This window comes from Tachyglossus aculeatus, chromosome 3, assembly GCF_015852505.1.
Source record: "Tachyglossus aculeatus isolate mTacAcu1 chromosome 3, mTacAcu1.pri, whole genome shotgun sequence".
Classification (NCBI taxonomy): Eukaryota; Metazoa; Chordata; class Mammalia; order Monotremata; family Tachyglossidae; genus Tachyglossus; species Tachyglossus aculeatus.
The window spans coordinates 63,975,775-63,991,123 of NC_052068.1; the positions used below are offsets into that span (position 1 = coordinate 63,975,775).

General features: G+C 49.6%; 1 protein-coding gene across 4 annotated transcripts in view; it reads left to right on the top strand.

Moving 5' to 3' along the window:
- PALD1 (phosphatase domain containing paladin 1) overlaps nucleotides 1-15,349 on the top strand; it is a 133,386-nt gene that overhangs the window by 86,495 nt on the left and 31,542 nt on the right. For 2 of the 4 annotated variants that reach the window (XM_038743934.1, XM_038743935.1), the window contains exons 16-18: nucleotides 3,030-3,170; nucleotides 3,795-3,869; nucleotides 4,505-4,645. In XM_038743934.1, coding sequence (XP_038599862.1) covers nucleotides 3,030-3,170; nucleotides 3,795-3,869; nucleotides 4,505-4,645 — 357 coding nt within the window. The remainder of the gene's footprint in view (nucleotides 1-3,029; nucleotides 3,171-3,794; nucleotides 3,870-4,504; nucleotides 4,646-15,349) is intronic. The other 2 variants (XM_038743936.1, XM_038743937.1) reach the window with 1 other exon arrangement.

Sequence of the window (15,349 nt, forward strand, 5' to 3'; positions counted from 1 at the left end):
GGAGACAGAGAACAAAACCAAACATACTAACAAAATAAAATTAATAGAATAGATATGTACAATTAAAATAGAGTAATAAATATGTACAAACATATATACATATATACAGGTGATACATATATACAGGTGATGTCTTTAGTCCCTGATGCCCACGGTGAGTCACTCGATGTTCTCCACCGCTGCCAGACTCCACTCCATGTTTGCCCTAAGTACCGGCTGTATCCAACCCAATTTACTTGTATCCACCCCGGCGCTTAGTACCGTGGTTGGCACATACTAAGCGCTTAGCAAATACCATAATAATAATACTTGTGGGCACTGGTGAGGAGAATTGACCTGCTCAGAGCAATGGGAAACATCTGAAGAGTCACAGGGACAAAAATGAGAGAAGTTGACAGTCAGTCAAGACTTTTTGGAGAAAGAGAGAGGGAGAGAGGGCGGGCATCGCTCGGCTTGACCATTTAAAGTTGGCTGTTGCCCTCCACTGTCCTCTAGCCACATCACAGACCAATGAGGGTTTTGTGTGTGAACCTTGGAGAAACTGCTGGAAATTGGGTGCTCTGTGGCAGGCCGGGGCCGTTGGAGGTGATTGAGATCCCTACTCCCACTTTGCAGGGCAGTTCAGACAGATCCCAGCTGCCCCACTACCCCCACCACCACAGCGAGACAGACAGGAAATTGAAACAGGATGAGGGGCAGGAGACAAGATGTTAAGTCACTTCTAGACTGTGAGCCCACTGTCTCTCTGCTCTGCACACAGTAAGCGCTCAATAAATACGATTGATGATGTTGGGTAGGGACCGTCTCTATATGTCCCTCTCCATCCCCCCACCTTACCTCCTTCCCTTCCCCACAGCACCTGTATATATGTATATATGTTTGTACATATTTATTACTCTATTAATTTATTTATTTTAATTGTACATATCTATTCTATTTATTTTATTTTGTTAATATGTTTGGTTTTGTTCTCTGTCTCCCCCTTTTAGACTGTGAGCCCACTGTTGGGTAGGGACTGTCTCCATATGTTCCCAACTTGTACTTCCCAAGTGCTTAGTACAGTGCTCTGCACACAGTAAGCGCTCAATAAATACGACTGATTGATTGATTGATTGATTGTACTTCCCAAGCTCTTAGTACAGTGCTCTGCACACAGTAAGTGCTCAATAAATACAATTGAATGAATGAATGAAAGCCTGGGGGAGGAATGGACAGTAACCTGACCCCCGTGATCTGAGGGTGTCCCAAGACTGGGGCATCCATTTGGGAGAGTGGGAGTGGAGTGGACTGGCCCCACTATTGCAGGTCTCTCTCTCCTACTGGACAGAGTGGTTTGTTTTTTTTAAAAAATGGCATTTTTTAAGCGCTTACTATGTGCCAGGCATTGTACTAAGTGCTGGAGTAGATACAAGGCGATCAGGTTGGACGCAGTCTGTGTCTGACATGGGCCTCACAGTCTTAATCCCCATTTTCCAGATGAGAGATAACAGGCACGGAGAAGTTAAGTGACTTGCCTAAGGTCACACAGCAGATGAGTGATTAGAACCCAGTTCCTTCTGCCTTTCAGGCCTGTGCTCCATCCATTAGGCCCACACTGCTTCTTACATCAATCAGTAGTCAATCAATGATATTTATTGAGCAACATAATGTGCACAGAGCACTGTACTAGGTATTAACAAAGACTGCAATTGTTATGTAAGGGCTTACTATGTGCCAAGCACTGTACTAAGTACTGGGGTATATACAAAGTATTCAGGTCAGACACCATCTCTGCTCCAACAAGGGTTTAATTCTAAGTAGGAGAGGGAACAGATATGATGATGATTATTAAGCACTTACTATGTGCAAAGCACTGTTTTAAGCGCTGGGGAGGTTACAAGGTGATCAGGTTTGTCCCATGGGGGGCTCACAGTCTTCATCCCTATTTTACAGATGAGGGAACTGAGGCCCAGTGAAGTGACTTGCCCAAAGTCACACAGCTGACAATTGGCGGTGCCTGGATTTGAGCCCATGACCTCTGACTCCAAAGCCCGGGCTCTTTCCACTGAGCCACGCTGCTTCTCATGATATTGAACTCCCATTTTAGAGATGAGGAAACTGGGGCCCAGAGAAGTGAAGTGACTTGCCCAGAGTAGCACTGGAGCAAGAGCAGAACCAGGAATAGAACCCAAGTCCTCCTACTCCCAGGCCCCAGCTTTTTCCACTAGTCCGCACTGCTTCTCTGAGAGAGTACAATGCAATTGAGTAGGGAGACATGATCCTTATCTTCAAGAATTTTGCACTATGGCGAGGAGGCAGCCTGCCAGGCGGGGTGCAGCTCCCTCATGGGGGGCACTCGGAAGTCCCGTCTCCCAGAGGAACTCTTCCTTCAAGGCTTCCTCTTTGGTCCTCACGGAGTCTCTGGAAGTTGTTCCCATTTAAAATCCCCATGGGCAGCTGTCTCCCTGTTTGGGGAGCGTTGGGGAGGGGGCCCGAGAGTTCCCTTCTGTCCCCTCTCCCAGGTGGCAATCACTGGCTTGGTTTTAGGGTGGGGGTGGTTGGGTGCCCTTGGAAATGACACCCACTTCTACACCCTTAGAGAAGCAGCGTGGCTTAGTAGAAAGAGTACGGGTTTGGGAGTCGGAGGACATGGGTTCTAATCCCGGCTCTGCTGCTTATCTGCTGTGTGACTTTGGGTAAGCCGCTTCACTTCTCTGTGCCTCAGTCACCTCATCTGTAAAATGGGGATTAAGATTGTGAGCCCCATGTGGGACAACCTGACTACGTGCTTGGCACATAGTAAGCACTTAACAAATACCATGATAATTGTTGTTGTTATTACTATTATTATTATTATTATTATTCTAAGGAGGCTAATGGCTCCCTGCTGGCAGCCTAGGCGGCCAGTTTCCGTCAGCCATGGGCGGCCCCGGGCCCAGCTGGGTAGGCGTTGGCACCCAGAGGCTCCCGGTTCTCTTCAGAAGGGTGGCCCTGCTCCCCCAGGCTGGCGGTCCTCGGCCCTGCCTTCTCTACCCTGCTTCTCTCCACAGGATTTTGACCGACTCCTGGAAGTGATGAAGATCGCTTTGGCCAAGGACGCGGACACCGGCTTCGTCTTCAACTGCCTGAGCGGCCAGGGCCGGACCACAACCGCCATGGTGATCGCCGTCCTCAGTCTCTGGCACTCCAGCGTAGGTGTCCGCTCCGGAGAGGGCCGGGGGACCCTAGGGGGTGGGCAGCGGCAGGTGGCTGGAGGCAGGAACACTAGTTTGGCAAGGTTGCCATGGATCTGCAGGGAGAGGCGGGGGTAGAGCTGGGTGTGCCCAGCCCTTGTGAATCCCCCCAGGGGCCCCAGACCAGGGTATCTGAGGGGGGTCCGCAGGGACCTGGAGGCATGGGGAACTCCCACCATATCTGGTTCTGAGCTGCTGGGCCTTCTGGGGGCTGTGGCAGAGTAAGTAGTAGATTGGATGGAGGTAGGGGCCAGGGCCAAGGTGAGCCTGGGAACAGCTCCCAGTCAATCAGTAAGGGTATTTATTGAGCGCTTACAGTGTACGGAGCACTGTAGTAAGCCCTTGGGAGAGTACAGTGCAACAGATTAGAGCGGGCGGGAAACAGACTGTATTTCTTGGGCGTCTCAGCCGGCTGGGCTGGCCTGGGATCGGAGATCCGGCTCCCCTCGGATGGAGGCCAGGGGTTCCTGGGGGAGGGTCCCGTCGCACGGTTGGGCACTGTCGGGAGGCCCGGGGGCACTTGCCGCTGGTCCGGAGCCCCCTATCCGGCTGGCGCCGCCACGGTTCCGGCTGGTGTCTCAGCAGGGCGTCCCCGAGATGGGTGAGGAGGAGATCGTCAGCGTGCCCGATGCCAAGTACACCAAGGGGGAGTTTGAGGTAAACACAGATCCCCCCGCCCCCCCTGCCCACACGTGCTTTCACTGCGCCCTCACTCTCTGCTCTAAGCCGTTCTACTGTACTCTCTACTGTAGCCTGAAAGCTCTTTATGGGCAGGCAACGTGTCTGCTTATTGGCGGTGGGTGAGACTGGGACCCCCGCGGGATCTCGGGAGCTGGTATGCCGGGGCTGGGATGCCTGCTGTTGGTCCCTTGGCTCCATCCCTCCGCCGTCCCAGCCAGGTCAGCGGCTCCGACCCTACTTCGCAATTGGAGAGACTGAGGCGTGGATTGGGCCTCCAGCTGGGGGCCCTCATGGGCAGGAAGAGGTCCTCTTCGCCCATATCCCGGGTACTCTCGGTGACTTGGGGAGGCCCTTTCCCTTCTCTCCGCGCCTCTAACCCCAGCTGTGTTTGAGGAGTCGGATCTGGGTTGCACTGCACTCCAGTCTTCGCCTGAGTAGGGTGGACAGAAGCATTGCTGCTAGCACGGTTGGCAGAAGGGGGTTCCACATTCCTTATCTCCCCCGGGAATGTGCAGGCTGCAGGCGCGGGCCCCTCCCTCAGAAAGATATGTGCCACCCCTCCCGCCCCCCATCCTGCCCTCATCTCTGCTGCTCTCCTTCCCACCCCCTAGGTGGTGATGAAGGTGGTCCAGCTCCTTCCCGATGGACACCGAATGAAAAAGGAAGTGGACATGGCCTTGGACACCGTGAGCGAGACCATGACACCCATGCACTATCACCTGCGGGAAATCATCATCTGCACCTACCGACAGGTGAGCCCTTCCTCTCCCTCCCTCCCTACTTCCTCCTGGGTTTTCTATTCCTTCATCGTCCTCCCACCGCCGTACCCCCATCCATCTTCCCGGTGCAATTCCCCTACCCATCCATCCTCCCATGTGTCCACCCATCCATCCACTCATGTGTCCAGCCATGTGTCCACACATCCACGCATGTGTCCATCCTTCCACCCACATGTTCCCCCATCCATCCACCCATTTGTCCATCCATCCGTCCATCCAGTTTCGTCCGTCCTTCCACCCAGGCGTCTACCCATCGATCCACCCATTTGTCCACCAATCCCTCAATCTCCTCACCCATCCATTCACCCACCTACGCATCTACTTACCTGCTCATCCATCCACCTTACCTATGCACCCACCCACTCGCTGCCACCCACCACCTGCCGATTGAATATCCACTATCTGCCAAGCCCTGTGCTAGCCTCTGTGGAGTGTAGGGCATTCAAGACACATCCTGGTTTCGGGAAGTTTGCAGAATCCTGGGGTAAACACTAAATCATGAGTAATGAGCTCAGGAGCAGAGGTGGGAACACTCCTCACCCCTGGATGTGGGGTACAGCATGGACATCATTCGGGGGGCAGGGAGGGGGACAGGTCACATGGCCATCTATACCTTGAAGCTGCTGGAAGCCCAAGTCCTTGGTCCAGGATGACTCTTTCACAGCCAATGGAAGTTGGCATTGTGGGGCAGATTGACCAATTCCAACCCAACATGGAAGAGTGTACGGGTTGGCTAGAGATTGGGCAGGCAGCCAGGAGCTCACTTGGAAGAGCCTCCACTGATGTCCTGGGGCCCCACAAAGGGTATTGATTGACATTTCCCAATTTCCGCCCCTCCCCAGGATTTAATCATATTTATTGACCATGTACTATGTGCAGAGTACCGTACTAAGTGCTTGGAAGGGCACAATATAACAGAGCTGGTAGACATGTTCCCTGTCCACAACAAGTTTACAGCCTACAGAGGGAGACAGATATTAATCTAAATAAATAAATTACGGACGTTTACATAAATAATGTGGGGCTAAGGAGGGGTGAATAAAGTGTGCAAATTCAAGGTCAAGGGTGATGCAGGAAGGAGTGGGAGAAGAGGGAGTGAGGGCTTAGTCGGGCAAACCCTCTTGGAGAAGTGCTCTGAATAAGGCATAGAGAATGGGGAGGGTGATTGTCGGATATGAAGATGGAGGTAGGATGTGCATGAGTGAGAGAGACGAGATTGAGGTACACGGAATAGTTTGGTACTCGAGGAGTGAAGTGTGCGGGCTGCGGTAGAAGAGAGCAAGGCGATTGAGTGCTTTAAAGCCTGTGGTTAGGAGTTGCTGTCTGATGCAGAGGTGGATGGACAACCGCTGGAGGCTTTTTGAGGAGGGGGCAAACGTGGACTGAATGGTTTTTGTAGAAAAATGACCGGCAACCACTGGAGGTTTTTTTTGAGAAGTGGGCAAACGTAGACTGAATGGTTTTTGTAGAAAAATGACCGGCAACCACTGGAGGTTATTTGAGGAGTGGGCAAACGTAGACTGAATGTTTTTTGTAGAAAAATGACCGGCAACCACTGGAGGTTATTTGAGGAGTGGGCAAACGTGGACTGAATGGTTTTTGTAGAAAAATGACCGGCAACCACTGGATTTTTTTTTGAGGAGTGGGCAAACATGGACTGAATGGTTTTATAGAAAAATGACCAGCAACCACTGGAGGTTTTTTGAGGAATGGGCAAATGTGGACTGAATGGTTTTGTAGAAAAATGACCGGCAGCCACTGGAGGTCTTTTTGAGGAGTGGGCAAACGTGGACTGAATGGTTTTGTAGAAAAATGACCGGCAACCACTGGAGGTTTTTTTGAGGAGTGGGCCAACGTGGACTGAATGGTTTTGTAGAAAAATGACCGGCAACCACTGGAGGTTTTTTTAAGGAGTGGGCAAACATGGACTGAATGGTTTTGTAGAAAAATGACTAGCAACCACCGGAGGATTTTTTTTGGGAGTGGGCAAACATGGACTGAATGGTTTTGTAGAAAAATGACCGGCAAACACTGGAGGTTTTTTTGAGGAGTGGGCAAACGTGGACTGAATGGTTTTGTAGAAAGATGACCGGCAACAGAGTGAAGTATGGACTGGAGTTGGGGAAGACAGGAGGCAGGGAGGGTCAGTAGGGAGACTGAGGCAGCGAACAGGGCGGGAGGGTGCCTGCTTACCTCTGGGCCGCTAGATGGCGACGCTCACCAAAGCTTTCTCAATCCTTAAAGGAGCTTCCACGCCTCTACACCCTCCTCTTTCAGTTAGCAACTTTTGTCCTGCGTTGATTCTCATTTTTCTGACCCACATTCTTCAGGGAGAGCCCCTACTGGGGCATTGTACCCATCAAACACTGCTTCATAACTTCCCTTCTTACCCTTTGAAGCAGATACTGCGGGTGACAGCTATTAGTTGACATTGCAGCGGGCTCCCCGTGAGACTCCGCCCTGTGCCTCAGTCTCCCCATTGGTAACCAGGGATACATCTAATATATAAAGTGCTTAGAGCTCACTGATGTTGGGTTTTTTTAATGGTATTGTTAAGCGCTGCTTATGTGCAAGGAACCGTATTAAGTTCTCACCTGTCCCACCGTCGACCCCCGGCCCACATCATCCCCCTGGACTGGAATGCCCTCCCTCTGCCCATCTGCCAAGCTAGCTCTCTTCCTCCCTTCAAGGCCCTACTGAGAGCTCACCTCCTCCAGGAGGCCTTCCCAGACTGAGCCCCTTCCTTCCTCTCCCCCTCGTCTCCCTCTCCATCCCCCCGTCTTACCTCCTTCCCTTCCCCACAGCACCTGTATATGTGTTTGTACATATTTATTATTCTATTTATTTATTTTACTTGTACATATCTATTCTATTTATTTTATTTTGTTAATATGTTTGGTTTTGTTCTCTGTTTCCCCCCTCTAGACTGTGAGCCCACTGTTGGGTAGGGACTGTCTCTATATGTTGCCAACTTGTACTTCCCAAGCACTTAGTACAGTGCTCTGCACACAGTAAGCGCTTAATAAATACGATTGATTGATTGAGTAGATGCAAGTTAATCAGGTTGGATGTAGTCCCTACCCCACATGTTGGGTAGGGACCGTCTCTATATGTTGCCAACTTGTACTTCCCAAGCGCTTAGTACAGTGCTCTGCACACAGTAAGCGCTCAATAAATACAATTGAATGAATGAATGAATGGGTCTCACAGTCTTAACCCCCATTTTAAAGATGAGGCAGCTGAGGCACAAAAGTCAAGTGACTGGCCCAAGGTCACACAGCAGACAAGTGGCAGATCTGGGAGTAGAACCCAGGTCTTTTTGACTCCCAAGCCTATGCTGTAAACACTAGGTCATACTGCTTCTCTATTGTTAAAAAAAAAAAATAGTACCATTGAGCTCCAAAGGGATATTATTTTCACATAATGAGCCAGCTCCCCTCTCCCTCTCTTCCAAAGATGTCTCTATATGTTGCCAACTTGTACTTCCCAAGCGCTTAGTACAGTGCTCTGCACACAGTAAGCGCTCAATAAATACGATTGATGATGATGATCAGCATGGCTAAGAGGAGCAGCATGGTTCAGTGGAAGGAGCATGGGCCTGGGAATCAGAGTACCTGGGTTCTAATCCTGGTTCTGCCATGTGCCCGCTCTGTGACCCTGGGCAAGTCACTTAACTTCTCTGTGCTCCAGTTACCTCATCTTTAAACTGAGGATTCAATACCTGTTCTCCCTCCTACTTTGACTGTAAGCCTTGTGTGGGTCAGTGACTGTGTCTGACCTGACCATCCTTTATCTTTCCCAGTGGTTGACACATAGTAAGTGCTTAGCAAATCCCACAGTCATTAGTATTATTACTAGACCAGGGGACTTAATAATAGTTATAACAATAATGACAACAACTATGGTATTTATCAAGTGGTTACTAGGTGCCAGGCACTGTACTAAGTGCTGGGGTGGATACAAGGAAATTCATTCAGTTGTATTTATTCAGCACTTACTGTGTGCAGAGCACTGTACTAAGCGCTTGGGAAGTACAGGTTGGCAACATATAGAGACATCTTTGGAAGAGAGGGGAGAGGGGAGGTACTAGTTGGCAACATATAGAGATGGTCCCTACCCAACAACGGGCTCACAGTCTAGAAGGAAATCGGGTGAGACACAGTCCCTGTCCCACGTGGGGCTAACTGTCTTAATCCCCATTTTATAGATGAGGTAACTGGGGCACAGAGAAGAGAAGTGACTTCCCCAGGGTCACAGAGCAGACAAGTGGCGGAGCCGGGATTAGAATCTATGTCTTTCTGACTCCCAGGATGGTGCTCTATCCACTAGGCTACAACTTAGCACCCAAATCTACCTTGGGCACCTCATGTTGGCCCCACTGAGGCAGTTGCTCTAAAGCCAGGGTACTATTATATCCAGCTCTGCCAATGCCCAGAAGATCAATACAGATTTGCTTGCCTGGAAAGCCTGACACTGAAGGAGAGTGAGTGAGTGTGTACTGTGAGCCCGTTGTTGGGTAGGGACCGTCTGTATATGTTGCTGACTTGTACTTCCCAAGCGCTTAGTACAGTGCTCTGCATACAGTAAGCGCTCAATAAATACGATTGAATGAATGAATGTGGTGGTCTTAGGGCTCTAGTGGCAATTTCATTCATTCAATCAATTGTATCTTCTAGACTGTAAGCCTGCTGTTGAGTAGGGCCCGTCTCTATATGTTGCCAACGTGTACTTCCCAAGCGCTTAGTACAGTGCTCTGCACACAGTAAGTGCTCAATAAATGCGATTGAATTTATTGAGCACTTACTGTGTGCAGAGCCCTGTACTAAACACTTGGGAGAGAACAATACAACAATTAGTAATAATAGTAATGGTATTTGTTAAGCGCTTACTATGTGCAAAGCATTTTTCTAAGCACTGCGGGGGGGTACAAGATGATCAGGTTGTCTCACGTGGGGCTCACAGTCTTAATCCCCATTTTACAGATGAGGTCACTGAGGCTCAGAGAAGTTAAGTGACTTGCCCAATGTCACACAGCAAACATGTGCTTAGTACAGTGCTCTGCACTCAGTAAGCGCTCAATAAATACGATTGATGATGATGTGGCAGAGCCGGGATTCGAACCCACGACCACCGACCCCAAAGCCCGTGCTCTTTCCACTAAGCCACGCTGCTTCTGTTGGAATAGACACATTCCCTGCCCACAGCTAGCTTTAAATCTAGAAGGGGGGAGACAGACAATAATACAAATAAATAAATTACAGATAAGTACATAAGAGCTGTGAGGAGGGATGAAAAAAGAGAGCAAGTCAGGGTGATGCAGGAGGGAGTGGGAGAAGAGGAAAGGGCAGTTAGGAGAGACACAGGGGTCCCGAACGGAGGGAAGCCAAACCTCAGATCTAAAACAAGCTTGAAGTGACCTTACCCAAGGGTGACTCCGGGTTGCTCCTGTTGGTCGTCCAGTTTCCAGTCCGGCCCTATTCCCAGAGAGAGGAGCCATTTGCCCCAGTCAGCCAGTTAATCATATTTATTGAGTGTTTCCTGTGTGCAGAGCACTGTACTAAGCACTTGGGAGAGTACAGTATAACAATATAACAGACACATTCCCTGCCACAATTAGTTTACAGTCTAGAGGGGGAGACCACCATTAATGTAAATGAATAAATGACAACTATGTACGTAAAATGCTGTGGGGCTGGGATGCAGAATGGCAAAGGGAACAAGTCAGGGTGACACAGAAGGGAGTGGGACAAGAGGAAAGGAGGGCTTAGTCAGGGAAGCCCTGCTGGAAGAGATGTGCCTTTAATAAGATTTTGAAGCCGGGGAGAGTTAATTGTCGGGTACGAGGAGGGAGGGCGTTCCGGGTCAGAGGCAGGACGTGGGTGAGAGGTCAGCGGTGAGATAGATGAGATCGAGGTACAGTGAGAAGGTTCACACTAGAGGAGCGAAGTGTGCAGGCTGGTTGTCGTACGAGAGTTAGCGAGGTGAGGAAGGAGGGGGTGAGGTGATTGAGGGCTTTAAAGCCAACGGTGACGACGAGTTTCTGTTTGATGTGGAGGTGTTGAGGAGTGGGGAAACATGGCATGAACGTTTTTGTAGAAAAATGATCCGGGCAGCAGAGTGAAGCAGGGACTGGAGTAGGGAGGACGGAGACTGGGAGGTCCGCAAGGAGGCTGATAAAGGAATCAGGGTGGATTAGGATAAATGATTGGATTATTGTGGTGGCAGTTTGGATGGAGAGGAAAGGACGGATTTTAGTGATGTTGCTAAAACGTTGCCCAGCGTTTGCGGGGTTGAGGGGAAGGATGGAAAAGTGATCTGGAGAAGCAAAGACCTCCAAGGATTCCCTTTAATCTCTTCACATCCACCAAGGTACCCACCCCTGGGAGGGGGTGGGGCGGCAGGGGGTCCCTGAGGAGAGAAGGCCCCCTGAACTAGTTCAGGCCTCCAATGGCCAATCCTGCCCTTCTCTAAGGGGGCTCCTTTCAGGCCTCCTTTGCATCATGGCCTCTACACAGTTTTAGAACTTCGGCAAACTTTGGATACGACTGTACTGTCCAGTAGAGAAGCAGTGTGGCCAAGTGAATGGAGCATGGGCTTGGGACTCAGAAGTGCCTGGGAGTCAGAAGGATCTGAGTTCTAATCCCGGCTCTGCCGTTTGTCTGCTGTGTGACCTTGGGCCAGTCACTTCACTTCTCTGTGCCTGTTACCTCATCTGTAAAATGGGGATTAAGACTGTGTGCCCCATGTGGGACAGGGACTGCGTCCAACCTGATTAGCTTGTATCTACCTCAGGGTAGATACAGTGCCCGGCACATAATAAACACTTAACAAATATCATCTAAAGAAATGTCTGAGGGACAGGCATGGCCGAGAGCCTGAAGGGTCTATATCCCATTTCCCGGTTCAGCCCCACGCTTTGTGTGTAGTAATAATAATAATAATAATGACATTTATTAAGTGCTTACTATGTGCTAAGCACTGTTCTAAGCACTGGGGAGTTTACAAGGTGATAAGGTTGTCCCACGTGGGGCCCACAGTTTTAATCATCATCATCATCATCAGTCATATTTATTGAGCGCTTACTGTGTGCAGAGCACTGTACTAAGCTCTTGAGAAGTACAAGTTGGCAACATATCGAGACAGTCCCTACCCAACAGTGGGCTCACAGTCTAAAAGGGGGAGACAGAGAACAAAGCCAAACATACTAACAAAATAAAATAAATAGAATAGATATGTACAAGTGAAATGAATAAATAAATAGAGTAATAAGTCTGTACAAACATATATACATATATACAGGTGCTGTGGGGAAGGGAAGGAGGTAAGATGAGGGGGATGGAGACGGGGACGAGGGGGAGAGGGAGGAAGGGGCTTATTTTCCCCATTTTCCAGATGAGGTAACTGAGGCCCAGAGAAGTTAAGTGACTTGCTCAAGGTCACACAGCTGACGAGTGGCGGAGCCAGGATTTGAACACATGACCAGAGCCCAAAGAGCCTCCAAAGCCCAGGCTCTTCCACAACCACCTCAGGGGACTTTTCAGGTCCTCTAGTGTGAGCTTTGTTCTGGGAGGGGGTGTTCAGGACAGTGCCATATTCCTGTGTACTCAGTAAATCCTCATTGACTGACCACTGTGGCCTGGACCACTCTGCCACTTGCTTTGGCATTTAGGGTCACAGAGAATCATGCCAGCGAGGACATTATTCCCTCTCCAGAGAGGACTTGATGACGCTAGTTGGGGTGGGGCTCATGGAGTCTGTTGTGTGATCTCAGGCAAGTCACTTAACTCCTCTGTGCCTCTGTGTCCTCATCTGTAAAATGGGGGGTAAGTCTGGGAGCTCCTTGTGGAACATAGACTGTGTCCAACTTGATTTGCTAGTGTTTACCCCAGTGCTTAGTACAGTGCCTGGTACATAGTAAGCCCTTAACAAATACCATAAAAAAATTAGGAGAGAGTTCTTAGAGGGAGGATGAGAATTGTATTTTGATTTAGGGAATCCTCTTCTCAGAAGTCGAGCGGGTGGGGGGGGAGGGGGTGTGTGTGTTTGAGTGCATGTGTGCATTCGCACATGTATAAACCCACCCACACACACCTAAGTACAGTTGTTGGTAAGACAGCCCAAGAACAACGGGGTTGAGCCCAGACTTTGCCATCAAAATCTCTGAAGGCTTTGGGCAAAACAAGTCCCTTTTTGGTGCCACAGTTTCCCCCGCCTGTAAAATGGAGCCAGGCTCCTGGCGGTCAGTGGCCTCCTGGCCCAAGGTACCCGGAGCCCCTCCGACCTCTTGTCTCCCCAGCATTCCTGACTTGGTACAAGGAGCCACAGTGGTTGTGCTGTGGCTGGACCCTCCCTGCAGAGACACCCCTTCAGCCCCTGACTGGCCCGCTGTAACAGGGGACCCCAGATCTGCTCTATCTCCCAGGGACCCCTGGGGATTGGGGCCCGGGGAGCATGAGGTTGGGCCTTTTTGGGTGGGAGGAGGCAGCGGAAGTTTTGGGGCCTCTTGGCCCCCCCCGTTCCCCAGGGTGGCTCTGGATTGGGACTGCGCTTCTTGGCTCGGATTCCTGGCGACTCCTGGAATGACCCCTCCCAGGCCGCGGGGTGGACGGCCATTCTTCAAATGCAGGTGCATGGCGAGAGGAGCCTCTGGAGCTGCCTCAGGCCCCAGAGCCCCAGCCTGTTCTTGCCCGGGCAGTGGAGCGCAGACTGCTTAGCTCCATCTTCAGAAAGATGTCTGGTCACCTCCCCTTCCTGTTCCATCCCTTTGCTACTCCTTCACCCCTTTCCTTCTCCCAGCCCTCTCTCCTTCATCCCCTTTCCCTTTCTTCTCTTCTTCCCTTTCACCCTCCTTTCCCTCCCTCCTCTCCCCTTCCCCTCCCTCTCTTCACCCTGTTCCCCTCTTCCCTTTTCCCTCAGTCCCCTTCCCTTCTCCTCCCCTTCTCCCTTTTCCCTTCCTCCCCTTTTGCCTTTTCCTCCTCTTCCCCATTCCAGTTTCCGTGTCCACACTTCTTATTATTTTTGTGCCCAGGCTGGATATCAGCCTGGATACATTCTCCCTATATTGCTTTCCCCTGGTGCGTCTCTGTCCAGTTGTTGATATAGATGATTTGAGCTTTTTAGATGAAAGAGCCTCTGTGGATCCAGTGTGGTGGTGATTTGTTTGTTACAATTTCTGTTAATATGATTACTACTACTAATGATAATGATGGCATTTGTTAAGCACTTACTACATGCGAAACACTGTTCTAAGCTCTGGGGAGAGTATAAGGTGATCAGGTTGTCCCACTTGGGGCGCGCAGTCTTAATCCCCGTTTTACAGATAAGGTAACTGAGGCACAGAGAAGTGAAGTGACTTGCCCAAAGTCAAACAGCTGACAAGTGGCGGAGCTGGGTTTCGAACCCATGACCTCTGGCTCCCAAGCCCGTGCTCTTTCCACTGAGCCACGTTGCTTCCCATGTACTTATGTCCCAGTACCAAGAGAAGGAGGAGGAGATGGGTGAGGGGATTGATAATAATAATAACTGTGGCATTTAAGTGCTTACTTACTTTATGTCAGTCACTGTACTAAGCTTCTGAGGTAGATGCAAGATAATTGGGTTGAACACAGTCCCTGTCTCACATAGGGCTCACAGTCTTAATCCTCATTTTACAGAATCTCCCTGGGGAGAGTTCTCTGGCATACACAGTTCAATTTTTCCTTATGTCCCCGGCTCAAGTCACTTTGTCGCTTTCTGTCTCTTCTTTTATGGTATTTAAGTGCTTATTATGTGCTTATTGTGCTCCAGGCACTGTACTAAGCACTGGGGTAGAGATAAACTAATCAGTTTGGACACAGTTCATGTCCCACATGGGGCTCATGGTCTTAATCCCTGTTTTACAGATGAGTTAACTGAGGCACAGAGAAGTTAGTGATTAATTTGTATCTACCCCTGCAGTGTCTGGTACATAGGAAGTGCTTAACAAATACTTTTAAACAAATAATCAGCAATAAAAAAGCAGTCCCTGTCCCACATGGGGCTCACGGTCTAAGTGGGAGAACAGGTATAGAATCCCCAATTTACAGATGAAGAAACTGAGGTCCAGAAAGTTTACGTGACCTTTTTTAATGGTATTTGTTAAACACTTCCTATGTGCCAGGCACTGTACTAAGCGCTGGGATAGAAAAGAGCTGTATATATGTATATATATATATATATATATATATATATATATTTTACCTGTACATATCTATTCTGTTTATTTTATTTTGTTTATATGTTTGGTTTTGTTCTCTGTCTCTCCATTTTAGACTGTGAGCCCACTGTTGGGTAGGGACTGTCTCTATATGTTGCCAACTTGTACTTCCCAAGCGCTTAGTACAGTGCTCTGCACACAGTAAGCGCTTAATAAATACGATTGATTGATTGATTGATTGATTGAGCTAATCAGGTTGGACACAGTCCCTGTCCCTCATGGGGCTCAGAACCTTAATCCCCATTTTACAGATGAGGTAACTGAGGCACAGAGGCATGAAGTGACTTGCTCAAGGTCACAAAGCAGACAAATGGCAGAGCTGGGATTAGAACCCAGGTCCTTCTGACGCCCAGGCTCTATCCAGTAGGCCACAACTTGCCCAAGGTCGCATAGCATATTATTGGGAAATCTGACCTCCGGCCCTCCCCTACCTTCCAGCCTGT